Genomic DNA, 23,199 nt, shown 5'->3' with positions numbered 1-23,199 from the left:
TGCGCAATTAATTGATTAATAATAAGCCTAATCTTTGGTGAAAGAGACATCCCACCCATCACAATTTGATTAGACGAAGCAAGTGATACTCCTTTTCGTCCTCTTATCCTTCATTGTTTTGATCAGTGTTTAAAAAACCGTCGGACTCGCCCGGTTCGACTCGAGAATCGACAGTAGATGTCTCGAATCGCTCAAAAAATCGGGAATCGCCCAGTTCTAGAGAGAACCGGGCGATTCTGTACAGTGACTCACCAATTCACTGTACGGAATCGGCGAGTCCCGTGAAGAACACGGGCTGCACAGTGTTCTTCACGGGATTCTTCAAAATTTGTCATTTTTTTATCATTTTTCTTGTTTTTTTTGGCATGTGATCTAATATGCAGGCTTTAAACAGCTTTATTCAGCTTTTTCACAGATTAAATGGTTAAAAAATTTTGTGTTTTTGGATCATGAAAGTTGCATTTTTAGGGTTTCTGCCTTTCCTTGTGTTTCATGCCAAATAGGGCATGAATCTGTCAAAATTTGTAGGCATTTTGATCGTAAAGTTGTTCATCAAAACCTTCTGTTACGAATTTGTAATAATCATTGAGAAAAACATAGTTATTTGGATATTGAAGGCTCGGGTTCACAAAACCAGGTAAGAAGTTTGGGTTTTTTTTTTTTTCCGCCATATGATTAATTTCACTGCATATTTTGAAGATAATGAGTTTAATTTGTAGGGTTTTTAATCTTTATTGTGTCTATTATGATTTAACGTATTCAACTTTATGTAATTTGGTCAATTACAGCATGAATTTTTAGATGAACACAATGATGTCTGTGGATAAAAATTTCTATTGTTTCTTTTTTTTTTCCGCCTTTCGATTTTTTGTTCATGATATATTACAAATAATGTGTTAGATTTCTAACGTTTTTAATCGTTATAGTGTTGTTTATAATTAGATGTATTCAATTTGATTAGATTTATTCAATTTGAGCTTCATTTTTTAGATTCAATGACTCGTCTGTGAAGAAAAAAACTACGTTTTTTTTTTTTGCTCAATTTAATCGATTTGATTTGATTTATTGATAATAATGTGTTCAAAATTTAGGGTTTTGATTCCTTATATTGTTGTTTATCTGAAAATGTACTCAATTGGATGTAATTTATTCACCTAGACGTGGATTTTTTAGTTAAAATGGCTTATGTAAGATGGCTCTGTGATCCATGATCGAATTTTTTGTAATACATGATCGAATTTTTTGTAATCCATGATCCAATTGTCATTTTTTTTTTTTTTGTAATCCATGATCGAGTTTTTTGTTTTTTGTTTTTTTTTTTTGTAACCCATGATAGAATTTTTTCCAATCCATGATTGAATTTTTTGTAATCCATGATCGAAATGTTTGTTTTTTTTTTTTGTAATCCATGATCGAATTTTTTGTTTTTTGTTTTTTTATGTAACCCATGATAGAGTTTTTTGTAATCCATGATCGAATTTTTTGTAATCCATGATCGAATTGTTTTTTTCTTTTTTTGTAATCCATAATCGAATTTTTTGTTTTTTTTTGTTTTTGTTTTTTTTGTTATCCATGATCGAATTTTATGTAATCCATGATCAAATTTTTTGTAATCCATGATCGAATTTTTTGTAATCCATGATTGAATTTTTTTGAAAATTTGTGATTTTTTTTTTAATCCATGATCAAATTTTTTTTTGTAATCCATGATTGAATTTTTTGAAAATTTGTAATTTTTTTTTTCAATCCATGATCGAAGTTTTTGAAAATTTGTGATTTTTTTTTTTTAATCCATGATCGAATTTTTTGAAAATTTGTGTGTTTTTTTTTTTTAATCCATGATCGATTTTTTTTTTTGTAATCAATGATTGAATTTTTTGAAAATTTGTGATTTTTTTTTTTAATCCATGATCGAATTTTTTGAAAATTTTTGATTTTTTTTTTTAATCCATGATCGAATTTTTTTTTGTAATCAATGATCGAATTTTTTGAAAATTTGTTATTTTTTTTTTTTAATCCATGATTGAATTTTTTTTTTGTAATCCATGATCGAATTTTTTGAAAATTTGCTGTACTTTTTTTTAAATTTTTATTCATCCATGATCGAATTTTTTGAAAAATGATGATTTTCTGAAAAGATGTGAAAATTGTGATAAGGTTTTGATTATCATGATGTATTTAAACCCAATTTTTAATTTTTATTGTTTGAGTTTGCTGTACTTTTTTTTTTTTTTTTCATGATTGAATTTTTTGAAAAATGATGATTTTCCGAAAAGATGTGAAAATTGTGACAAGGGTTTAATTATCATGAGGTATTAAACCATATTTTAAATTTTTATTGTTAAAGTTTTTGTTGAAAAATTGTATGTTGATAGATTATTTATGCAAAAAAATGCATGTTATTATATTTTTAATGCAAAACTGTATTTTTTTAATTTGTTGTTAATGCATTTTTAGTTGGAATGACTGATGTTAGGTGGCTCTGTGAAGAATTGTTTTTATTATTAATTTTTTAATACAAAAAATGTATGTTCTTGATAATTGAGTTGTAGCTATGTTTGGAGCTTGCATTTTGTATTATATTATCCTGAATGTTTGTAATTGATATGTACGAAAATATTATTGTCACTAGAGGTATTTTGCAATAACAAATAACAACAAATATGACTACATGAACTACCCCAACATATTATCACTACACATGGTGATTATTTTTCTTGTTGAACTGTCAGGTTAATTTTTAACTTTTTACATCTTAAAACAGTTGAATCATGTCAAGATCTACAGAAGACCCTGCATGGCAATATGGGGTCAGACTTGATCCCAACAAAAAAGACAAAATTATTTGTAATTATTGTCAAAGAGTGATAAGTAGTGGGGTACATAGGTCCAAGTAACACTTGGCAGGCGTTAAGGGAGATGTTTCTGCATGCACTAGTGTCCCTAGTAATATAAAAAAACAGATGGCGGCAATTCTTAATGCTAACAAAGGTAAAAAAATTGCCAAACATAGGATGAATGAGGAGATAGCTAGTTTATATACGCTATCAAGCAGGAATGATACAGAAGAGCAATATAATAATGACCTAGAAGAACAATATAATAATGACCTGGACATGGCTACAAGATTGAGTTTACATGAACAATATCAGAGGGAACGTGGGTTTAGAATGCCCGGAGCGTCTAGCTCAGACATGCATAGTGGGCTTAGCTTAGACATGCATGGCGGGCCCAGCTCGAGCATGTATGGAGGGTCCAGCTCAAATATGTATGGAGGGGTTGGTGGCAATATGTATCAAGGAGAATCAGATATTGAAGAAATTGTTTCTAAGTTATCTAGGAGTGCTAGTATTGCAGGTCATGGTCGTAAAGACTCATTTCTCTCAAAGCCTAAGTCACAACAGATGACCCTAAAAGGCATGGTTAAAGGTACAAGAAACATGTTGGGGAGATATGTTGGTAAATGGTTCTACGATAAAGGGATTCCCTTTGATGCAGCCAATAGCCCATATTTTCTACCTATGGTCAGTGCAATCCAGAGAGTCGCGCCTGGGGTAAAACCCCCAACGACATATGAACTCACTGGGCCACTATTAGATGAAGAGGTGGAGGAAGTTACAAAGTGGATTGAAGAATATAAACATATTTGGACAAGGACAAGCATTACTTTCATGAGTGATGGTTGGTTGAATAAAGTTAGCAAAAATGAGTTTTTAAACTTCTTGGCCTATTCCCCAAAGGGTACATTGTTTTGGTCTAGCAAAGAAGTATCAGGGACGAAGAAAGATGCAAACTTTACGTACGACTATATGATCAGATAGTGGAGGAGGTAGGAGATAAGCATGTAGTCCAGTTTATTACGGACAATGTGCGTGCATGTGTTTCTGCGGGCAGCTAGTTGATGGATAAGAAGAAGCATCTAGTATGGACCCCGTGTGCTGCACACAGCATCGATCTTATGTTAGAAGAGATCGGTGAGATCAAACTTGTGAAGGAGACTCTAGATGAAGCAAGGTTGGTGTCGAGATTTATATACAACCACTCTAAAATTTTATTTCTGTTTAGAGAACACTCTAAGAAAAAAAAAATAATCAGGCTTGCCATAACCCGCTTTGCGACCGATTACTTAGCTGTGGACTCCATTCGAGAATCTAAAGGTGCATTAAAGAGATTGTTTACCGGTGAAGAGTGGTTAAATGACCGCCTCTCGAAGTCCAGTACCGGCATAAAAGTGGACAACATAGTCTCAAATAGGTGGTTCTGGTCTTGAAGTTCCAGTGTTATAGAGGCCACTGCCCCTTTGGTCACGGTGTTAAGAATGGTGGATGCTGACAAGAAAGCTACCATGGGTATCCTTTATGAAGGTATTGAGAGGGCGAAATCAGCTATTGGGGAGAAGTGTAGTTTTGCTGGCAAAGTGATCGAGATTATAGAAAGGAGGTGGAACACCAAATTTGAACGCCAATTCATTATGCTGGTAAATATATATTTATATCATTACAATGTTTCATTTTAAATCATTTTTTTATGAAATTGTAAATGACATTTTTCTATCTATATATTTTGTACGTTACTACTTTAACCTAAAATTTTTCTATTTGACACCTGAACATCCCCACAAGATTATGGAAGGGGTCAGATACATTATTGCAAGGTTGGAGATAAGCCATCGAAACCAAGTAGCAGCAAAAGAAGAGGTATTATTTAATGTTTGGGTAAGAACTTCATTGAGTTGTTATATTTGTGAGGAATAATGCACTAAAACGTAATATATTTGTTTTAGCTTGCTATGTATAGGGATGCTATAGGATCCTTCGGAACTAGACTTGCCAGAAATTCTCGAACTATGATGGATCCAGGTTATCCCCTCACTAATATTTTGTTCATTCATATATTTAATCTTATGAATTGTTCTTGCCCTTACAGTGCTTTTTGCACTTTAATCCAGCTGAATGGTGGGAGATACATGGTACTGATGCACCTCACCTAAAGAGGATAGCAATCAAGGTGCTCTCCCAGACATGTTTTGCTACTGGCTGTGAGCGCAACTGGAGTACGTTCCAATGGTTGCACACTACTAGGAGGAATCGACTTGCTTCTGAAAAACTTTATAAACTAGTGTACGTTCATTATAATTTAAACCTCCAAGAGCGACAAATAAGAAGGAAGCTTGAAGACTATGGGCCGATAGACTTAGATACAATATTTGTCACAGACACAGCAGACCAATGGGTAGTAGAAGAGGAGAAGCCAGTGTTGCACAAGAGAGCGTTCCTTGAGGCTATTGGTGAGGAAGAAGGTGATGAGCAACATGAAAGAGGAAGCGGCCAACTAACGTATCCACAATTCGTCAGTGATATTGTACCTAATGAGGGAGAGTGGGAAGGGGGTCTAAGAGAAAATGAGAGAGACGATGATTCTGAGGCCACCCTATCCCAGCCATATTATTCACATATCGAGTCCCAACAGCAACAGTGTAGGGATGAGCACGACAGTGTAGGTGAGCATGAAGGATGGACAAGCTTTAGGGATTTTGGATTGGGAACACAACAAAACACTAATACTCAGGGATTTGGGTATAGTCAGACGCCTGCTAATATCGATGATTTGTTTTAGATCGAATCAATGAAGTGTCAAACGAATTCATTCAATGGCACCAGCGTGACCAAGAAGAACAACATCGTCGTCTGTTATTTTATATTTAGATCGTATGTTACTAATTGTATACTTTATTGTAGCCCATGTATGTTGATATACTTATTCCATGATAATTCTATGTTTATCCTTTTGTGGGATGTAAATTAAATGTTGAGTAGTAGTTCACGCAGGGAAAGAACATATCAATATTCGCATATTCATGCAAAAACATGAAAATTCTTAATGGAGTACCCTCATTTCTTATTGAATTCCTAAAAAATAATATTTATAATGAATTTTAATAATTTTTATGGATTTTTTTGAAGCTTTATTCTGACCGATTCACCCGATTCTCGATCTAGATCGTCGATCCAGATCGATTTTAAGGTGTCCGATCTGGGTCACCGATCCGCTTTTTAAACCATTTGGTTTGAGTTATTGCATTCCATTAGCTCTAGTTACTCAATATTGTTGAAAGTATTATTTGGAGATGTACCTCTCAACGATAGGGGTGGCAATCAGATCGGGCCGGTCGACCCGAACTGGGTCCAGGTCTGCATCTATATTTTGGACCTGATAGGTTGGATCTGAGTACCGAGTCCCTATCGAGTCGGCAGGGTCGACCGACCTAACCTTGCCTGTCATAAAATATACAAAAGAAATAAAAATATGGTAAATAATACATAAAATAATTTTTTATGATTTTTATAATTTGTTGTGCTGATCCAGGTCAGGCCCTGGTCCAAATGACTTGGACCTGACCAAACCTAGGTCCAAGTAAGGGTTGACCTGGACCAAATTCCAACCCGTTTACACCCCTACAGAATGGTGTTGAAACTTGAAATGGGCTAGAACCACAGGCCACTCAGGCCAACCTCGAGGAGTATATTTTGGTCGCATAAAGAGATCTATTAGACCTGGCCTACACTAGGTTAAGCCAGGCTCAACTCTCATGGCTAATCAAATTTATGTTATGCAGTAGTAGGTAATGGCAATTTTTTTGGTCAGACAAAAAATTAGCATAAATAGACGAGAGAGCTTTAATTGTTTGGAAATAAATATCTAAGATAAATTTGGTCTTTTTTAAAGATAATTACATGCAATAAATTTACAAGAAACTATAAAATTAAAATACATTTTATGAAAGCATGCAGGTGTCGAAATTATAACTCCATAGAAAGTAGCATTTATCTGGAAAAAACTGATTTTTTAGATGAGCTTATGAACTATTTAAAATATGATTCTAATAAGTAATCTATATTTTAGAGAGAACCTATTTAGGTTAGGGGATTCTAGGATTAAAAATTTACATTTGGACACACGCATAACCCGCGGCCCCCCCCACCCCCCCGAGTTCCTCCTTACCGGTACATTCTCTTTATTTACAAGTACTTCTTTCAATATGTAATTTCCTCTTTTATTTTTATCAATTTCTTGTTTTTTTTATTTTGAACGTTGACAATTATTTTCACAAATATATATCTATTTTGTTGAGATATATACTCAGTTGTTTTAGTGTGGAAGTGCTATTTTAGTTGGATGGCCAATTTTAACTTGATGGACATGTTTTAACATATAAAAATATTTTCTAAGCTTTTGCATAAGTGATCGTTCTTTTTCCATCAATAGGTTTAGATCGATGCATGTCCCCAAGAGATGGCGTATGTGCTATTTCTTTCTTTCAATGACACGGTTTCTACGAGTCTCTGGACTCATATGTAGAAATTTGGGCCCATTTATTTTTGAAATAAATTTTGACTTTGATTTTTAAGGAATATACAATCCGTAACATGAAAATCATTAATGTGTTAAAAAAAAATTAAAACTAAAAATGATATTTTGAGAAGGAAAAATTTGTGCCATTGAATTTACCTCGTTTTTGAGGGACCATCACTTACATCCATCTTTAGATGGATGGTTTATCCCCTGGGGAACGCAAATGTAGAAATGAGTCCCCGGCGCATAAACTACTTTTCCTTCTTTAAAAAGAAGGAAATATTTGATTTTAGATCGTAGCATGCTTATGGGAAAATTCTTTGTGAACTTCCTTTGTTCATGCCATTACTTGCTTATGTGATGATATTTGTATTAGAGTATGTGTTCATAATGATGTATATCAATATAGATATATAGATAGAGGCTTTTTGTATTAGAGTATATATTCATAATGATATATATCAATATAGATATACAGATAAAGGCTTCTTTGATTTGGCCTCTAAAGAAAGGGGCTTTGGTGCTTCACATTAAACAGACATCCAATGGGGGCCTAGCACTTTCCCTTGACTTATCCACTGTCAAGGTCTTGTTCCTTGCTGCTAACTATGCAAAAGCTTGACTGTTATGTGGAGTGGAGAAGGCTCCAAACCTTTGAAGTTGTATGAGCAGGCTGCATCATTCCATCAGAGTGTAGTCAAGTATACAATTAGGCCTGGACCATGCGACATTTTTTTGGTTGTGTTGTTTGTTTTTTGCTTTCTTGTATTGTATTTTCATTATCTTAATGAATCTCGCATTTCTCAAAAAATGGACTATGGGGCCCAGCCCGGTCGGCATTGCGATAAAAAAGTAGAGTTTGGGCCACAAATGGAGGCAGGAGGTCCAGGCTAAGGCTAGTGCCAGCCCGATTTGGCTTGGCCTGGTCCTCTTTATTTTTTTGTTTTTTATTTTATTTTATATATCGTCTGCCAACTAAGAAATTTTCACTCTTGATGGTAGTAGAATTGATGTAGGCTACTTTGTAGAGTAGTAAATTTCATGGGAATTTGGTCATTGATCCTGCGGTATTTGAATTTGAGGGACCACAAAGGTGTTATGGCCAGATCCATAAATAATTTCATTTATATCGCACTTGGTAGGCACTCTCTTTAATATTTTTGAGAACTACATATTTCAACCATTTGTGGCCGGTCCTCACACCTTTTCCCACCACTACATAGGTCAAGAGGATAATGGCCAGCAATTGTGTTATCTTTTTCAAAACCTTCAATAATGGCCAGCGAAGGTTTTGAAAAAGATGCACCATTGCTGGCCATTATCTTTTATTCGTCATACCACCTTGATCCATACCATATTTCTGTTTTTTATAAGCAAGCTTTCTATACTTCCTTTAATGTATAATAGTTATATACTTCCCCTAGCCATAGGATCTAAATGAACGGCTGAGATGGATCTAATTACAATGTCATGCCTCTACATCGTTTTATTTTTATTATTTTTCTACATAATATTTTGACATCAAATTTTGAGCGTCCACTCTTCTTTTAAACTTGCACCTTCAAAAAATATAAAAAAATATTCCCGATAAAATAAAATGACCAAAATACCTTTGAAACTTTCAAAGGTATTTTGATCATTTTATTTTATTAAAATACTTGTTTTAGGTGCATCCCATTGAGATGATCACACATACCAAATTTCATATTTATATAGTTTATAAAATAAAAACTAAAAATAAGATACTCTGATGCATCAGATCTAGATCAAATGGCCAATGGCTTATTTGATCAACATTGGACGGCTGGATGGGGTAAAGTATAGAACTTCTATACCGTAAGGAAAGTGTGTAAACCTTTTCCTTTTTAACAGCTCTTTCCACGTATGTTTGCCCTTACATTGAAGTGCCGGTACCACTTTATATGAGAAGCTTCACTCATGAACTTCAAACATCTAATGTGTAGCCCACTCAACCTCTATGGAGATCATACAACATCCCAATTCACTAGGTAGAATTTCCTTTTGTCTTCAGCCCCTCACCATAATATTTGCTTCATCAATGCCTCCTAATCATCTGAGAACTCCACCTAGGAAGTGGAACAGAGTAAAATACATGAGTATGTTGGATAGGGTGAATTTGATCAATGTTTCCCTACCTCCCTAAGAAATGTATCTAGTCTTCCAAAGATCAAGCTTCCTATGAAAAGTTTCAACACCGAATCCCATAATGGTATTGAAATTCTACCCGCTGTAAGAGGTGTTTACTTAGGAGGGAGACGACACCGCAACCAACCAATTATGGTAAACGGATAATCCCCTCTTCACGTGCAATTCATAGATTCTTCATTTAAAACACGAGTCATCACAAGATATCAACATATCATCAGCATACTGTATGTTGAGCACCTCCAGCACATTTCTTGTCACTTCAAGACTAATGAGAAGGCCTCTTGCATTAACAGCTCTAATCATTTGGCTGAAAGATTCAACTACTACAGTGAAGGCAATAGGGGATAAGGGATCTTCTTGCCAAATCCTTCTTGATGCTTAAAAGTCCAACTACCTAGAACTTAGAATAAACACACTTATGAACAGTGAGGACACTATCCAAGATTTGGGGTCTTTAGAGAAAGCCAACTAAGATGTTGAAATAATTGTTGAAGAATGATGTTTAGGCGTTAAGACAATACTTCTACTATCATTCTGTATAGGCTGGTGAGCAGGCTAATAAGCCTAACGTCATGCAATGATTCTATGGCATCCTTCTTTACCACTAGCATGATGAAGGTTAAATTCATGGCACTCTTAGATTCAAAACCCCTACGTGGCGAGGTGCCGAGGCCAAATTTGATTGAATCTAACATTGCTTGGTGCATGTGTAAGTATGAGTCCATGTCTGTGTGTGCGTGTGACATGCATGTAGACCGAATTCTCTACATGAAAGATACACTTGAAAATACATACAGCACAATCCTGGATGCCCCACCTAACCCTTGCTTTGAAGATAATCATGGCCCTTTTTCAATTAACTTTATTTTCTTTTTCTTTCTTGTACACAATTATCCAGGGAAAAATTTCCTCGTAAAAAGAAAGAAAGAAAAGAAAACACTCAGAAATGCACTCTGCGATGCCGAAGGCCCCATTGCTCCCATGGCCACAAGTATGCCATTTATGGGACATTTTCATATCCTTTTTCTCTCTTGTCCATATGGTCAGCTATCTAGGGTAAACTTCACTATAAGAAACTGTCGCAGATGAAGGATAGAGAGGGCGGGGAGGGCCATCAGTTGCGTCACTATATTCCATTGTCTTCTCGTCGATAAATGGGGGGCTAGTTGGCAATGCCAGATTTTGTTCTTTCTTTACAAGCAGTTGCAGGGCCTTCAACATGGATGGTCTCAATGTTGGAACTTCTTGTGTGCACAGAAGTGCAACATGAACCACCCTTAATATCTCTGCTTTCACATTTTCATTGTTATTGCTATAAATAATGGGGTCAATGAGTCCCTCAACTGTGTTCGATTGGAAGTGCTTCCATGCCTTTTCAAGAAAAGAAAAAAAAAGAAAAAAGGAAACAAATTCAAAGGTTTGCTGCAAATAATTTGAGGAACTACCTTCACATTATAGAGTAGAAAGAAGGAAAGTAAGTATACTATGAGAAGACAGAAGGGAAGAAGTGTGAAGTGAAAGAATGGCAGGGTAACTTTGAGATGGCATGTGAATGAGGGTTGAATAAATGTGGGAAGAGGAATACCGCTGTGAGTAAGCTGTCCATGTACTCCACGGATTTGCTCCTATTGTTCTGCTTTCCACTAACAATCTCAAGGAGGAGAACACCAAAACTATAAACATCTGCTTTTTCGGTTAGGTGACCATGGGCTATATACTCAGGGGCCATATATCCTCTGCAAAATAAAGATTTATATAAAATAAAATAGAAAATAAGTTAAATAACTTAAAAGAGGGAGATCTGTGCGTACGTGTGTGTATGTGTGTCCGTGAGAGAGAGCATTGATATGCATATTGTGTGCTTATATGTGAGAGAGTCGAGCAAATGTATATTGTGTGTGAACATCCAAGCCATAACTTCATTCAAGCATGCATGTAACACTTACAGTGTTCCAGCAATGGCTGTGCTAATGTGGCTTAAATTTTCTTGAAAGGACCTAGCCAGGCCAAAGTCTGCAATTTTCGGTCTGAGCCTTGAATCAAGCAAGATATTGCTAGCTTTGATGTCTCTATGAATTATTTTGATCTCACATTCCTCATGGAGATATGCCAATCCTTCTGCAGTTCCTGTGATTATTTCCATTCTTTTCTCCCAGTCCAACTCCTTTGCCACCTCAGGTTCTAATGTATAAAATAGGCAAGGTTTTATGGATCCACATAGTAAATTGTACACGCACACATGCATACAGAATTCATCAAATAATAACAAACGCAAAGGCTAATCCCACTGTTATAAAATGAATGAGAGAGAGAGAGATTAAAAAGTGGTAGAGCTATTTCAAGCATCATGAACGTTAACACTCTTAAAAGAAGAAAGGGGAAAATATGGTTCCATAGAAACATACCAAAGAGGAAGCGATCAAGGCTTCTGTTGGGAACAAATTCATAAACCAAAAGGCTCTCTGGTCCTGAGCAGCTACAACCCAGTAATTTGACCAAGTTCTTGTGCTGCACACTACTGATTATGTTAATTTCGTTGTAGAAATCAGCAGCACGATGCCTATTGTTGAAGAAGAGTCTTTTCACAGCCACTTCCCTTCCATCTCCCAACACCCCCTGAAAAATGACATATACTTGTTTAAATTGTAAGAACTCTGCCTTGGCCAGCCCCAAGCCCGTCATGTCAGTTTCAAGCCCGAGTAAAGGAGCAGGGTTGTGTTAGGTAGGGTAGCCAACATAAAACTTTGCTAAATCTTGTTATAAATCCTGGACCTATGAGCATAATAGTAGAACAAGATTCATGTAGCCGATTCTAATAATTGGGATAAGACTTAGGTGGCGATGATAATGATAATTACTTAAATATTGTTGGAAGACATTTATATGAGGTTGACACTTTAAAATGTAGAATTAAGGTGTACCTCTAAATCCTTCGAACAAGATTGTTCTAATGTTGGAAAAACATCTAGTTGCTTATCTTGACATCGAGATACATAAATTTGGAGAGAGAAAAGTAATTTCAAGTCTTAAAAATAGTACAACTTGCAATACAGTATCTAGACCGTCTATTTTCAAAATTTTCATTCGTTTATAGATTTGCTTGCTATAAACTATTTTTGAAGTTTGAAATTATATTATTAGAGATTATCGCACCATCCTAAAAAATTTCAACACCAAAATTGTATCTCATGACAAAGATAAGAAGTGCACCTTACTTTGATTGTTTAAGGCTGCAAGCTTATGCGGACTACACCGAATATTGTTTTATGTCATCTTTGTTAAAAGAAAGTTTAGACAAAGGAGGCCCTAATTACCTAAATATAGTGAATGGTCATCCTTCTCTTCTTTTTCAATACCCAAATGCACACCTAATAGCTATAACATTAGCTTTGGGTCCAAAAGTTCCTAAATATATCTATCTAGATGGAATTTGTTTGAACCCAAATTTTGTATGCGACATATATTCATCCCTATAAACAATCTAAAAAAACAAAATAAATCCAAAAAATGGTTTTCTTGAGAGAAAATGCAAAACACAAACCGTCCATTTAGAAAAGAGAAATGGTGATAGACGACATCTTTGGGAGATTTACTTGGACCCAAAGTTTGTAGATGTTCTCATCATCCCCAAATAACAATTTTTTTTTTCTTTTTTAAAAGTCAATAACAGGCTCTTAAAGGCTTATATGGTGACACTCGCTTAAGTTTTTCTACCCTAAAGAGATCTAGTGCTCTTTTTATTTATTTATTTAAGTAGTTCGAGATTGTTCACTAGCCTCAAGATAATGTATGTACAAAAGTTATGATTAAACTAAACCCTTGCAAGCACAAAAAATTCTTTTAAACAATTAAAAAAAATGTAATTTAAAAAATGAAAAGGAAAGTGCCATCTTTCTTTATTTAAATTTTAAAATAAATTAAATTTAAATTATCTTTCACATGCATGAAAACCTTATTTATTAGGACTTTGTAAGGAAGGTTTCCTTCTTTAACAGCAATTACGATTGTTAGTAGAGATAAACTTTTTTATACATGATGGACTTGGTTTAGGATAAGATATAATCTTCTTTATTTGCTTTTTTTTTTGTCACTTATGATTAAATAAATGAAAGCCGAAGGCTATGGTTGCATACACACATGTTAAGAAATTTATTGTGGGTACACACATACACAAGCACATACCTACACACATCAATTGTAATAGTATATTGTCGCTATATGCATAATCTTTATTGTAATGCTCCAAAATTTGTCCATCTAGATCGGGAAACTAGGTCTGGAACAAGAATTGATCTGATCGCTTTTGATGGACTCACTTGATTCTGTCAAAGAACTAGTCGAATCTACCAAGGACCAAGGAATCCAGATCGCGTGAATAATCCAGTTCTCATCTATTTTATATTTTTATTGTATTCACATTTTATTTTTTATAAATTATTTTATTTTATTTTTTTGGATCAAATCTATCACCGATTCGATATTTTTGGTTCACGGATCCAAACCAAATTTAAGAAAGGCGGATTGCTTGGCCGATCCAAAAACAGGGTTTTATTTTTGAAGGAACCCTAGGGAACCACCAAAATTTACTTTCTTCGAATCTTCAACATACGTGAAATGACCAATAAACCCTTTCCCCTTAACGAGGTAAGAATATTTACTAAATTCAGGACATGTTAGCATGGCCATAATTACCTTGTAAACTGATCCAAATCCTCCTTGTCCGAGCTTGTTGGCAGGGTCAAATGATCCTGTGGCCTTCTCCAATGTGGAGTACTTAAAATTCAAGCTACTATTGTACAGTGATGGTGTCAATTTTGTGCCATAATTAGAACCTGCAATTCCATTGAAGTATTGAGCAACCCTAATCTACAGTATATCAAGCAGGAGAGCCATCTTCCGATACCAAAATGAGCAAAATTAGGCGTGGAAATTGATTCGGGTCCGGGTCCAACTTTTGGATCCAGTGGGTCGGATTTGGGTTTAAAACCTTGGAGCCGAGTTGGATTTGGGTCCAAATATATATATATATATATATATATATATATATATATAAGAAAACACCACGCAACGTCTATTAGCGAAAAATGAACAGTGATTTCACCTACCCTCATTACCGTCCAAAATTCATCGTGCGATCACGAATGTCTGGTAGTGTTTTATTTTTCAATTTTTTTTAACAAATCGGAATAACTTGAAATTTGGAGTGTAAATTCATTATAAATAGGGAAATATTTGAAAATTATAAAAAAAATATTTTATATGAAAAAAATTGACCAAAATACCCCCAAAAAGTTTCGAATGTATTTTGATCAATTCATTTTTCACGGATAATTGTTTTTATATTTTTGTTAGATGTACCTCAATAAGATGTACATACCTTTCAATTTCAGGTCGCTCTGACTTGTAGAAAAAAAATGATAAATAAAATATTACCAGACAATCATGACCGCGAGATGAAATTTGGACGGTAATGAGGGTAGGCGAAATTACTATTCATTTTCGCCTATAAGTGTTGGAAAGACTTTTCCACCCATATATATATATATATATATATATATATATATATATATATATATATATATATATATATATATATATATATATATATATATATATATATATATATATATATATATATATATGTTTTTATTGGGTTCTAGACCTGAACTCGGTTGGATCCAGGTCCAAGGTCCAAAACCCTGGATCCAAGTTGGGTCCGATTCCAAGTCAACAGGTCCAAAACCCTGGATCAAAGTTGGGTCCGATTCCAAGTCAACCAGACCCGACCCAACCCATTTCCACACCTAACCAAAATGAAAGAAAAAATAAAATAAAATTCGTTGGTCTTAATTGGGATATCCTGGGAGAAATAATTAATAGCCAAAACTCCTTTTTAAGGGGCGTTGAAGAAAGTACAATTTAATCAGTTGAGGATTGTTAATATATGGGAAGAGAGCTAACGTTGCTTACCAATTTAGGACATAATATGTAAATTTGCACAATCAAAATAAAACTTGGGGCCTTTCGGTCTTTACTATTTTAATCAATTGGAGAGCACAACTAAAACTTGCATTTATTTAAGAATGAACAACTACATCTTATATATTTAACCAAAAAAAAAAACTATTACACGTCATGTAGAATTTAAATTTTTTTACGATAGATCAGGATGCCAATGATTAGGAACTATCCTCGGCCACCAGTGGATTTGGCTGAGCCTAGTATCAGGCCAAGACCCCTAGATAAATTTTTTTTAATAAAATTTAAAAAAATAAAATGAAGCTGCTTCAAGTCTAATAAAACCAAAAAAGACTTTAAAAAATCCAAATAAGTTTAAAAAATATTGAGAATAGATTTTAAAAAAAAATTATAGTTGGAGATATTTTAAAAAAAAAATTAAAATATATTTTAAAAAAAATTATGCCAAAAAAAACTCACTAATCTTTGTCAAAAAAATCCAATTTATGTATTCAAAAAATAGAGCAATCCTTTTTGGGATTTTTTGAATTTTTACCCCAAAGTTGTACACAGCTCGCGGTAACTTGGCTGCGCCGTATTCCAAGTCGAATAGGACTCGGGCGAGTCCCATTACACTGGCCTTAAGTATGCTAATAGTACTAGTATACCCGCATAAAAGCAGGAAAAAAAAAATCAAAGGGAAATTTCGTACCAACTTGGTAACATTTACAAAATTACCCTTTGGGTTATATTTTTAGAAAATTGATGGTGAAGTCTTATTTTTTTTTTGTATTTTTTATTTTTTTCTAGTTTTTCCCTGATTCGATTTTTATGTTTCAAATATTAAACATTTTTATTTTTTATATTTCTATTTTTTGGCATTTGTAGAGCGGTTTGATGACAAGATATCGGCCCGTGCTATTTCTACATCGGTTTGATAATAGCAACATCGGACCACCCTATGATATAATCATAGTTTTTCCCTGATTCGATGTTTATGTTTCAAATATTAAACATTTTTATTTTTTATATTTCTATTTTTTGGCATTTGTAGAGCGGTTTGATGATAAGATATCGGCCGGTGCTATTTCTACATCGGTTTGATAATAGCAACATCGGACCACCCTATGATATAATCCATTCTTTTTTTTTTAATGTTCCAATCCAAACAAAGGTTCAGGGGATGATGAAGGTATATTTAATTAAAAAAATTGAAGTATGGACCCAACTAACATACGGGTATCAGAGATATCTTGTCCATCGGACGGATGGCCCACCAAATTGTTAAAAAGAAAAAAAATAAAAAATAGAAAAAATAAAGATGTTTGAATCGAGAGCAAAACTGATAAATAAAAAATATAAAAAAGAAAAAAGCCTCCCCGTAAATTTCACAAAAATGTAAACCAAAGGGTAATTCCCTAAATTTAAATTTTCTAAAAACAAAACTTTTTTAAAAAAATCTAAAACAAAACGAAAATGAAAAAGAATTAAAATCTCCCATACCTCGCCTTTTCTTTTGAATTTTTCTGCGTTTAAATATAAATAGAGCTAGCACCACACCCAGGGCCAACGCCGCTACCGCACTCACAATGCCGACCACCATGGCCACCATATTGCCTGCAATTACCAATGATCAGTCCAAGGTTGTATAGAGCCGAGGCTCTAAACAATCAAAGTAGAGTGCACCTTCAAATAGTGTCGAAAAATGTAGTTTCAATACTGAAAATCTTTGTGATGGACTTAAAATATATTTTTATCTTTAATTATAAAATTTATAACTTCAAAAATAGTGTAAATAGAGCAGATCTATAAAAACTTAAATATCTTGAAAATTGATGGTCCAAAAATGCATTACAAAATACACTATTTCCAAAACTTGAAATCCATTTTTTTTCATGTCCATGCATCTTGATGTCGAGATGATCAATTTGAGGATATTTGACCTTCAAAACAACCTCTTCTAATAATTTTTTTTGAGGTGGGCTCTAATTTCATTGTTTAGAGCCTCGGCTCTGCAATAAACTCTTTCCTATAAGGAATAGCCTCATTGATTTTAGACCAGTAAATCCCAAGGTTTTAAATCTTAGTCGAGTCCACTAGGACTCAGCTGCGTTAGTCTGACTCAGTAACTTGTTGATCCGAGTCTTAGGTGCAAACTCGCAAATATGAAAAATCATAATAAAATCATAAAATGAATTTGTGAGATCGATGTATAAAATGTTTATATATAATTATGATATTTTTTAGTAGGTTTTGTGTTTTGTGTTTTTCTATGAGATGCTCTACTTTCTTCTTGTTTAGATATTCCTTAATTGTTTATAATAATAAATGTTTTTTTTTTCCAAACTTAATCTTTTATATATTTTTTCATCTTTTCTAGAGTTTCAATATGTTTATAGTTTCGTTTGATTTTTTTTTAAAAAAATTAAAACCATTTTTGAATTTCTTTTGAACTCTTTTTGGATCCATACACTCTTTAAGGAAGTCCAGAAGGACTTGTCCAACTTACTCGGCTCTGTCTCAAGCCCGAGCAAAGTATAAGCAAATATCTCATTGTGCAGCTCCGCTTCACGATTATTGAAGAGCACAGTAATGACGATATTTTCTTTTGTTTTTCCTACTATTTTTTAATTTTTAGTTTTTTAAGGGATTTAATTTAATAGATTAAACAAAATTCCTTTTTCAAACTATTTCAACATTAATACTCAATAAAATGGTGTACAGTCAGCTTGGCAAACCTGTTGAGGAGAGTGTGTAAGCAAGAATGCAAGCCTGTTTTTGTATGCAACTGAATGTGTGTGGGCGCACCTACTTGTATGCGTGTTTGAGTTACCGAATGTGTGTGTGTGCGTGCACACGCATAGACGTATTTGAGTTTGTGTATGTAATGTATGTATGACAGAGTGAAGTAGATGAATGAGCTATGCCACCACACACCTCTAGACTGTCCCCCAGTTGCAGCTGTGACATTGTTCAAGAAATCAAAGTCCGAGTATCTCAAGAAGCAGCCAGTGTAGAGGGCGCGGCCCTCAGACATCGGCAGGCACCCGAGCACGGCCCTTGCTGCACTCCCCAAGCATGCTCTGCACGCGCTCTCGTTCAATGTCCTCCAACAATTCCCCAACACGTAAACTGATGCATTATTCACCCCCTCCGACCCCCTCCCAAAACCCATATTGCCAGGGGCTTCGAGCACAACCCTCTGCACAACTCTCTGTGCTGCACTTCTAAACTCAGAACCCGGTTTACTCAAATTCCCGCAAATGTGGGTGTCATTAGGCCCCGAAAACTCCCCAAAGAAGCTATAATTCTCTCCTCGCATAAAGCATCCGTCCAAGAAAATGCGTCCACCATTTACTGGAAAACACTGTGGGAGCAGAGTACGGGCCTCTGCATAGCACAAGATGCAGTCATTTGGTGTCAGGTCTCCATAACACTGAGCCATTGCAAAGCTCGTGTCAGGGCCCGAGCCAGTGATTGCGAGACCAAAGTTGCTGCGGTTTACACGAATTTGGTCGCTAATCTTCTCCATTGTGGACACGAAATTGGGCACATACAAGCTTGCGTTGTGCTCTGGTTTCAAGCCACATATGAGTCTTATGCTGTGACTGCGAGAATCGCCATGTCCTGTATATAGAAATTGCAGAACCAGCAGCAGAACCAGCAGAGGCAAAAGAGGACGGGAAATAATAGATGGTTGCTCCATGTTCTTGTTTTGATTTCACATAGCTCCTGAACAAGAACAATTACAAATGGGATGGGGTTAACAAACACTTAAGCATGAGAAAATAGCATCATTTTTTTTATTTTTTTTTTCTTCATTTTTTGGCCTTTTTTCCTTCTGGGGCGAGTAAGGACCAAGGAGGAACTCATTTCTAGTGAAGAGGGGATTCATTTTCCATGGGAAAGTATAACATGGCACAACCTGAAATATTACCCAGCACTCACCAACAATCCACGGCAGATGTCAAAGGTTGATCCAGTTTTGAGTTATGACAGACTTAAACAGATGAATGGTTGACAGCAACCATTTGTTGTTGACACTGGAGGACTAATATTCCGCTAAACTATTGAGCAATATGCTGACAGTCTTATTAATTAAAATAAGGGAAATATCATTCAGGGGCATGAAATCCCTTAAAAGGTCATTAAAGAGGTCAAATTACCCTATCATATGAGATATGAGGGTATACTTTTTTTTTTTTTTACTTCGATAACTCTTTCAATTTTTTTAAAAAATACCCAAATTGTTATTGTTTAGTATTTGAAATGAGTAACAGAAGGGCATTTCAATAATTTGATCCAAAGAGTTTTCAACTAATGACAAAAATACCTCTATTTGTTCCTTTTATTATAATTAAAAAATACTCTTTCAGCATTAGTAATACAAAACAACTAAGGGTACCTTCATAATTTGATACATGCAAAGCGTTTAAATGTAAAATGACAAAAATAACCTTAAATGTTCTGCATCACTAATACTTAACAGTATGGTCCTTATTTGTAACGCAGAACAACTCGAGGTATTTTAGTCATTCGGATGAGACCTCATAGGGGTCAAATAGTGCTGGGAATTTACCCAGACCTGACCCGGTTCAGGTCTGGGTCCAAATCTTAGACCCGAATAGTGAATTGGGTCGGGTTTGGGTCCAGGTGAACCCTGGACCCAACCCAGTTGTTTTAGAATATTATAATATTATATATATATATATATATATATATATATATATATATATATATATATATATATATATATATATATATATATATATATATATGGTGTTGGCATACGGATGCATCCGTAGGTGTAGAGATAAGGTGCACCTTCAAATGTTATCATAGAATATAATTTTGATGTAAAATGTTCTTAGGATTATCTGAAATCTATTTTAATATCTAATTATAAAATTTTAAATTTAAAAAATGGTTAAAATCAAGTAGAGCTTTAAACATATAACGCTTGGAAATGGCCATTGTAGATAATATGTTGTAAAATGCATTATTTCTGAGACTTAAAATCTTTTTGTTTTTCATGGTCATACATCTCAATGTCCAGATGATCCATCACAGGGTTTTTCATCATTAAAATTACATTTTGCAATGGATTTTTTAGGTGCATCTGTCTTTCTACATTATAAGGTTCCATTCTTATTTAAACTTGTTTCTATTTTTTAATGTAAAATATGTTTTTAATATTTTTCAAATATTTATTTTTTTTTTATGAACAAACGCCTAAAATTTCAAATGATTTAGATTTATAGAAAAAAATTAAAATTCAAACATTACCGAACATCAGTGATCGTCAGATATCCCCAGATTCAATCTAAGCCGTTTGTGCATTTAACTTATCTAAAGCGGCGTACCCTATCTTTTTCCATATATATATATATATATATATATATATATATATAAATAAATGGTAGCTGTTGAGAAGGATACGAAACTTTTTAATTATTCGGGTGGTTAAGCGGCAGGAATCGAATTCGAAGAAGCCAAAATTGTATGGAAAATACCAGATGTCATGATTCAAGACTTCGACGGCACACACCCCTCAAAACCGACAAAGGAGACCCCTGAGATAAAAGTCGCCGTCGAGCTCAAGTTTCCATAAAAGCATCATTCAAACCCTCTCCACCTGTAAAATAATGTGAACAAAAAACAAAAGGATGCAATAATGCACTAAAACTTTATTATGATAGTAAGTAAGAAAATTTAAAACCAAAGAGAGAAGAAAAAGATCCTTGCTCAAGAGTATAAATTTCCGTGAAAGCAAAAGTGCTAATTTTACATGGTAAAAAACAAACCAACTGGAGTATCTTTTAAAGTCCAATTTTCTAAGCCACAACCATTTTCACAGAGCTATAATGTTATATTGAGTTTCTCTGTCAGGTATAAAAAGTCAAATGTGTATGGAATAAAAAATAAATAAAAAGTCGCAAGAATGACCCCATAGTCAAAAGAAGGGTGCAGTAAGGACGAGTCCATTGTCAAAAAGAGAACAGATATCCAGCCCTCTAAAACAGGGTGGGCCGAAGGGTTCACACCATGGTTTTAGCTATAATGCACTAAAACTTTATAATGATGTGTCAATGACAAAACCCCAGTGGTCTGAGTCGGGTTGGGAATGAGTCTGGTCGGGTCCAGTCCAGCAGGCCTGGGACCCAGATCCCAAATAATAGTGTGGGACTCAGATCGGATCCAACTCAAAAATTACAATATCGAATTATATTTAGTATATTAAGACCCAAAAAATAATATCAGACCCGAACCCAAATATCTTTGCAAGGCATGAGCCCGATATTTCATATATTAAGCCAATTTATTTTAGTTTGTTTTAATTAAGTTTGAAGCGCGTGAAGTGTTTTTGACTTATGACACGTGTAAATTTGGCGAGAGAGACTAAAAAAACAAATGGCTCATGTGAGAGAAGGCGTTAAGCTCGCACTAAGATTGAACATGCAATGCAAGGAAATATACGAAGATTTACTTTCAATCATTGATCTCATTGAATCAATCTAGACCGTCGATCTGGGTGCCCGCTTGGTGCGCCACATGTCTCGGCGTAGCATCGCTATCGTCACATCTCACAAGAGTAGGTTTACCTCCCCCACTTACTAATAAATTCCATGGAAAAAATAATGTAACGTTCCTTAATTAAAAATTTCATGGAAATGAAAAGTTTCCCGGGCTCCAAAACCCCCATTAAAGTATCTCTAATCACAAACTCAAGTAAGCTCTCGGGACCACAACAAAATCGCATTAAAAACCGCGCTCTGAAATTTCGCCCCATCTTGTACGGAAGATAACGAAATTTCGGAGAAACTTCCCGGAAATGTCAGGGAGCTGATCAAATTCAAACTCGCGTGTGAAACGAATTAAGGTCCGAAATTTGTTCATGAAAGAAAAGGATTTGGGGCAAATTTTCGGTTGGAGACCAGGGAAAATAGAGGGAAAACCGCTGGTTTCCGGTGAAATTTGGATTGAATTTTGAATGAAATATGGAGGGCTTCTTTTCTCTGTATTAATTCTTCGTTCGAAATTTTTGGAAATTTCGAGAAGTAAATTAAAAAAATAAAACAAAAGAAAAGAGAGAGAGAGAGAGAGAGAGAGAGAGAGAGAGAGAGAGAAAAGAAGCAGAGTTTAACTTCCATGAAAGCAAAAGTGCAAATTTACATGGCTGAATTGAACAGTCAATCAGAAGGGACAACTCTAAAATCCAATTTCCTTTTCGATAAATTTGATCAGTTATTTCATTCATTAAAAAAACGAAACAAAGCGAAATTACTTTAAATTGATTGTAACTTTCCAAGACTTCTTCCAATACATTTGAAATCCAAATCCAGTAAAACTTCATTCATAATTGCCCAATATAATGAGATAAACAAAAGGAAATTTCATGTAAGATCTGCAAAGCTGTACCCAAGAGTGAAAAAACCAGAGCAGAGAGAGATTGTTACCTGTAAATTTAGTTACAGGAGATATCATAGGAGTACTGTGAGCTCCAAGGCGAACGCCTCCACTGAAGAACTAAAGCAAAGAGGCCATGGGAGAAGTAGAGAGAATTTTGCGTCAATTACTTTTGGAGAAGGGCAGTTGAGGAGTTCTTACACACGCGTCTTAAATATTCGTAAATATTTATAAACCACGCGGGCAGTAAGATTATTTATGGGTTGGTATTGCGTACACATGCTGTGTACCCTTAAAGAGTCTACAACCACT

The 23,199-nt window shown here is 34.7% G+C and overlaps 1 protein-coding gene across 2 annotated transcripts; it reads right to left on the bottom strand.

The window, feature by feature from the left end:
- Positions 1 to 10,350: 10,350 nt before the first annotated feature.
- Positions 10,351 to 23,199, bottom strand: LOC18430848 (cysteine-rich receptor-like protein kinase 2). 2 transcript variants are annotated; one of them, XM_088860197.1, is made up of 10 exons: positions 22,938 to 23,090; positions 21,968 to 22,094; positions 20,994 to 21,115; positions 18,418 to 19,212; positions 16,984 to 17,097; positions 14,215 to 14,354; positions 11,928 to 12,138; positions 11,469 to 11,703; positions 11,108 to 11,258; positions 10,351 to 10,893 (listed from the first exon to the last, which is right to left on the bottom strand). In XM_088860197.1, exons 4-10 carry the CDS (start codon positions 19,184 to 19,186, stop codon positions 10,570 to 10,572), a joined length of 1,944 nt encoding a protein of 647 aa, XP_088716323.1. In that variant the 5' UTR covers positions 19,187 to 19,212; positions 20,994 to 21,115; positions 21,968 to 22,094; positions 22,938 to 23,090; the 3' UTR covers positions 10,351 to 10,569. The 2 variants fall into 2 exon arrangements, with proteins under 2 accessions (XP_088716323.1, XP_006841051.3); XM_006840988.4 differs by lacking the exon at positions 21,968 to 22,094 and having other exon boundaries at positions 22,938 to 23,199.

The sequence above is a fragment of the Amborella trichopoda genome, chromosome 3 (assembly GCF_054954075.1).
Source record: "Amborella trichopoda isolate Santa Cruz 75 chromosome 3, AtrichopodaSantaCruz75HAP2 v2.0, whole genome shotgun sequence".
NCBI lineage: Eukaryota > Viridiplantae > Streptophyta > Magnoliopsida > Amborellales > Amborellaceae > Amborella > Amborella trichopoda.
This window is presented reverse-complemented; position numbering and strand designations above follow the sequence as displayed.

Coding starts and splice junctions, on each gene's coding strand:
- LOC18430848 (XM_006840988.4), bottom strand. CDS start 19,186: ATGGAGCAACCATCTATTATTTCCCGTCCTCTTTTGCCTCTGCTGGTT. Junction 17,098..18,417: donor AACTGGGGGACAGTCTAGAG/GTGTGTGGTGGC, acceptor TGGTAATTGCAG/GCAATATGGTGGCCATGGTG. Junction 11,259..11,468: donor ACAGCCATTGCTGGAACACT/GTAAGTGTTACA, acceptor TTTATTTTGCAG/AGGATATATGGCCCCTGAGT.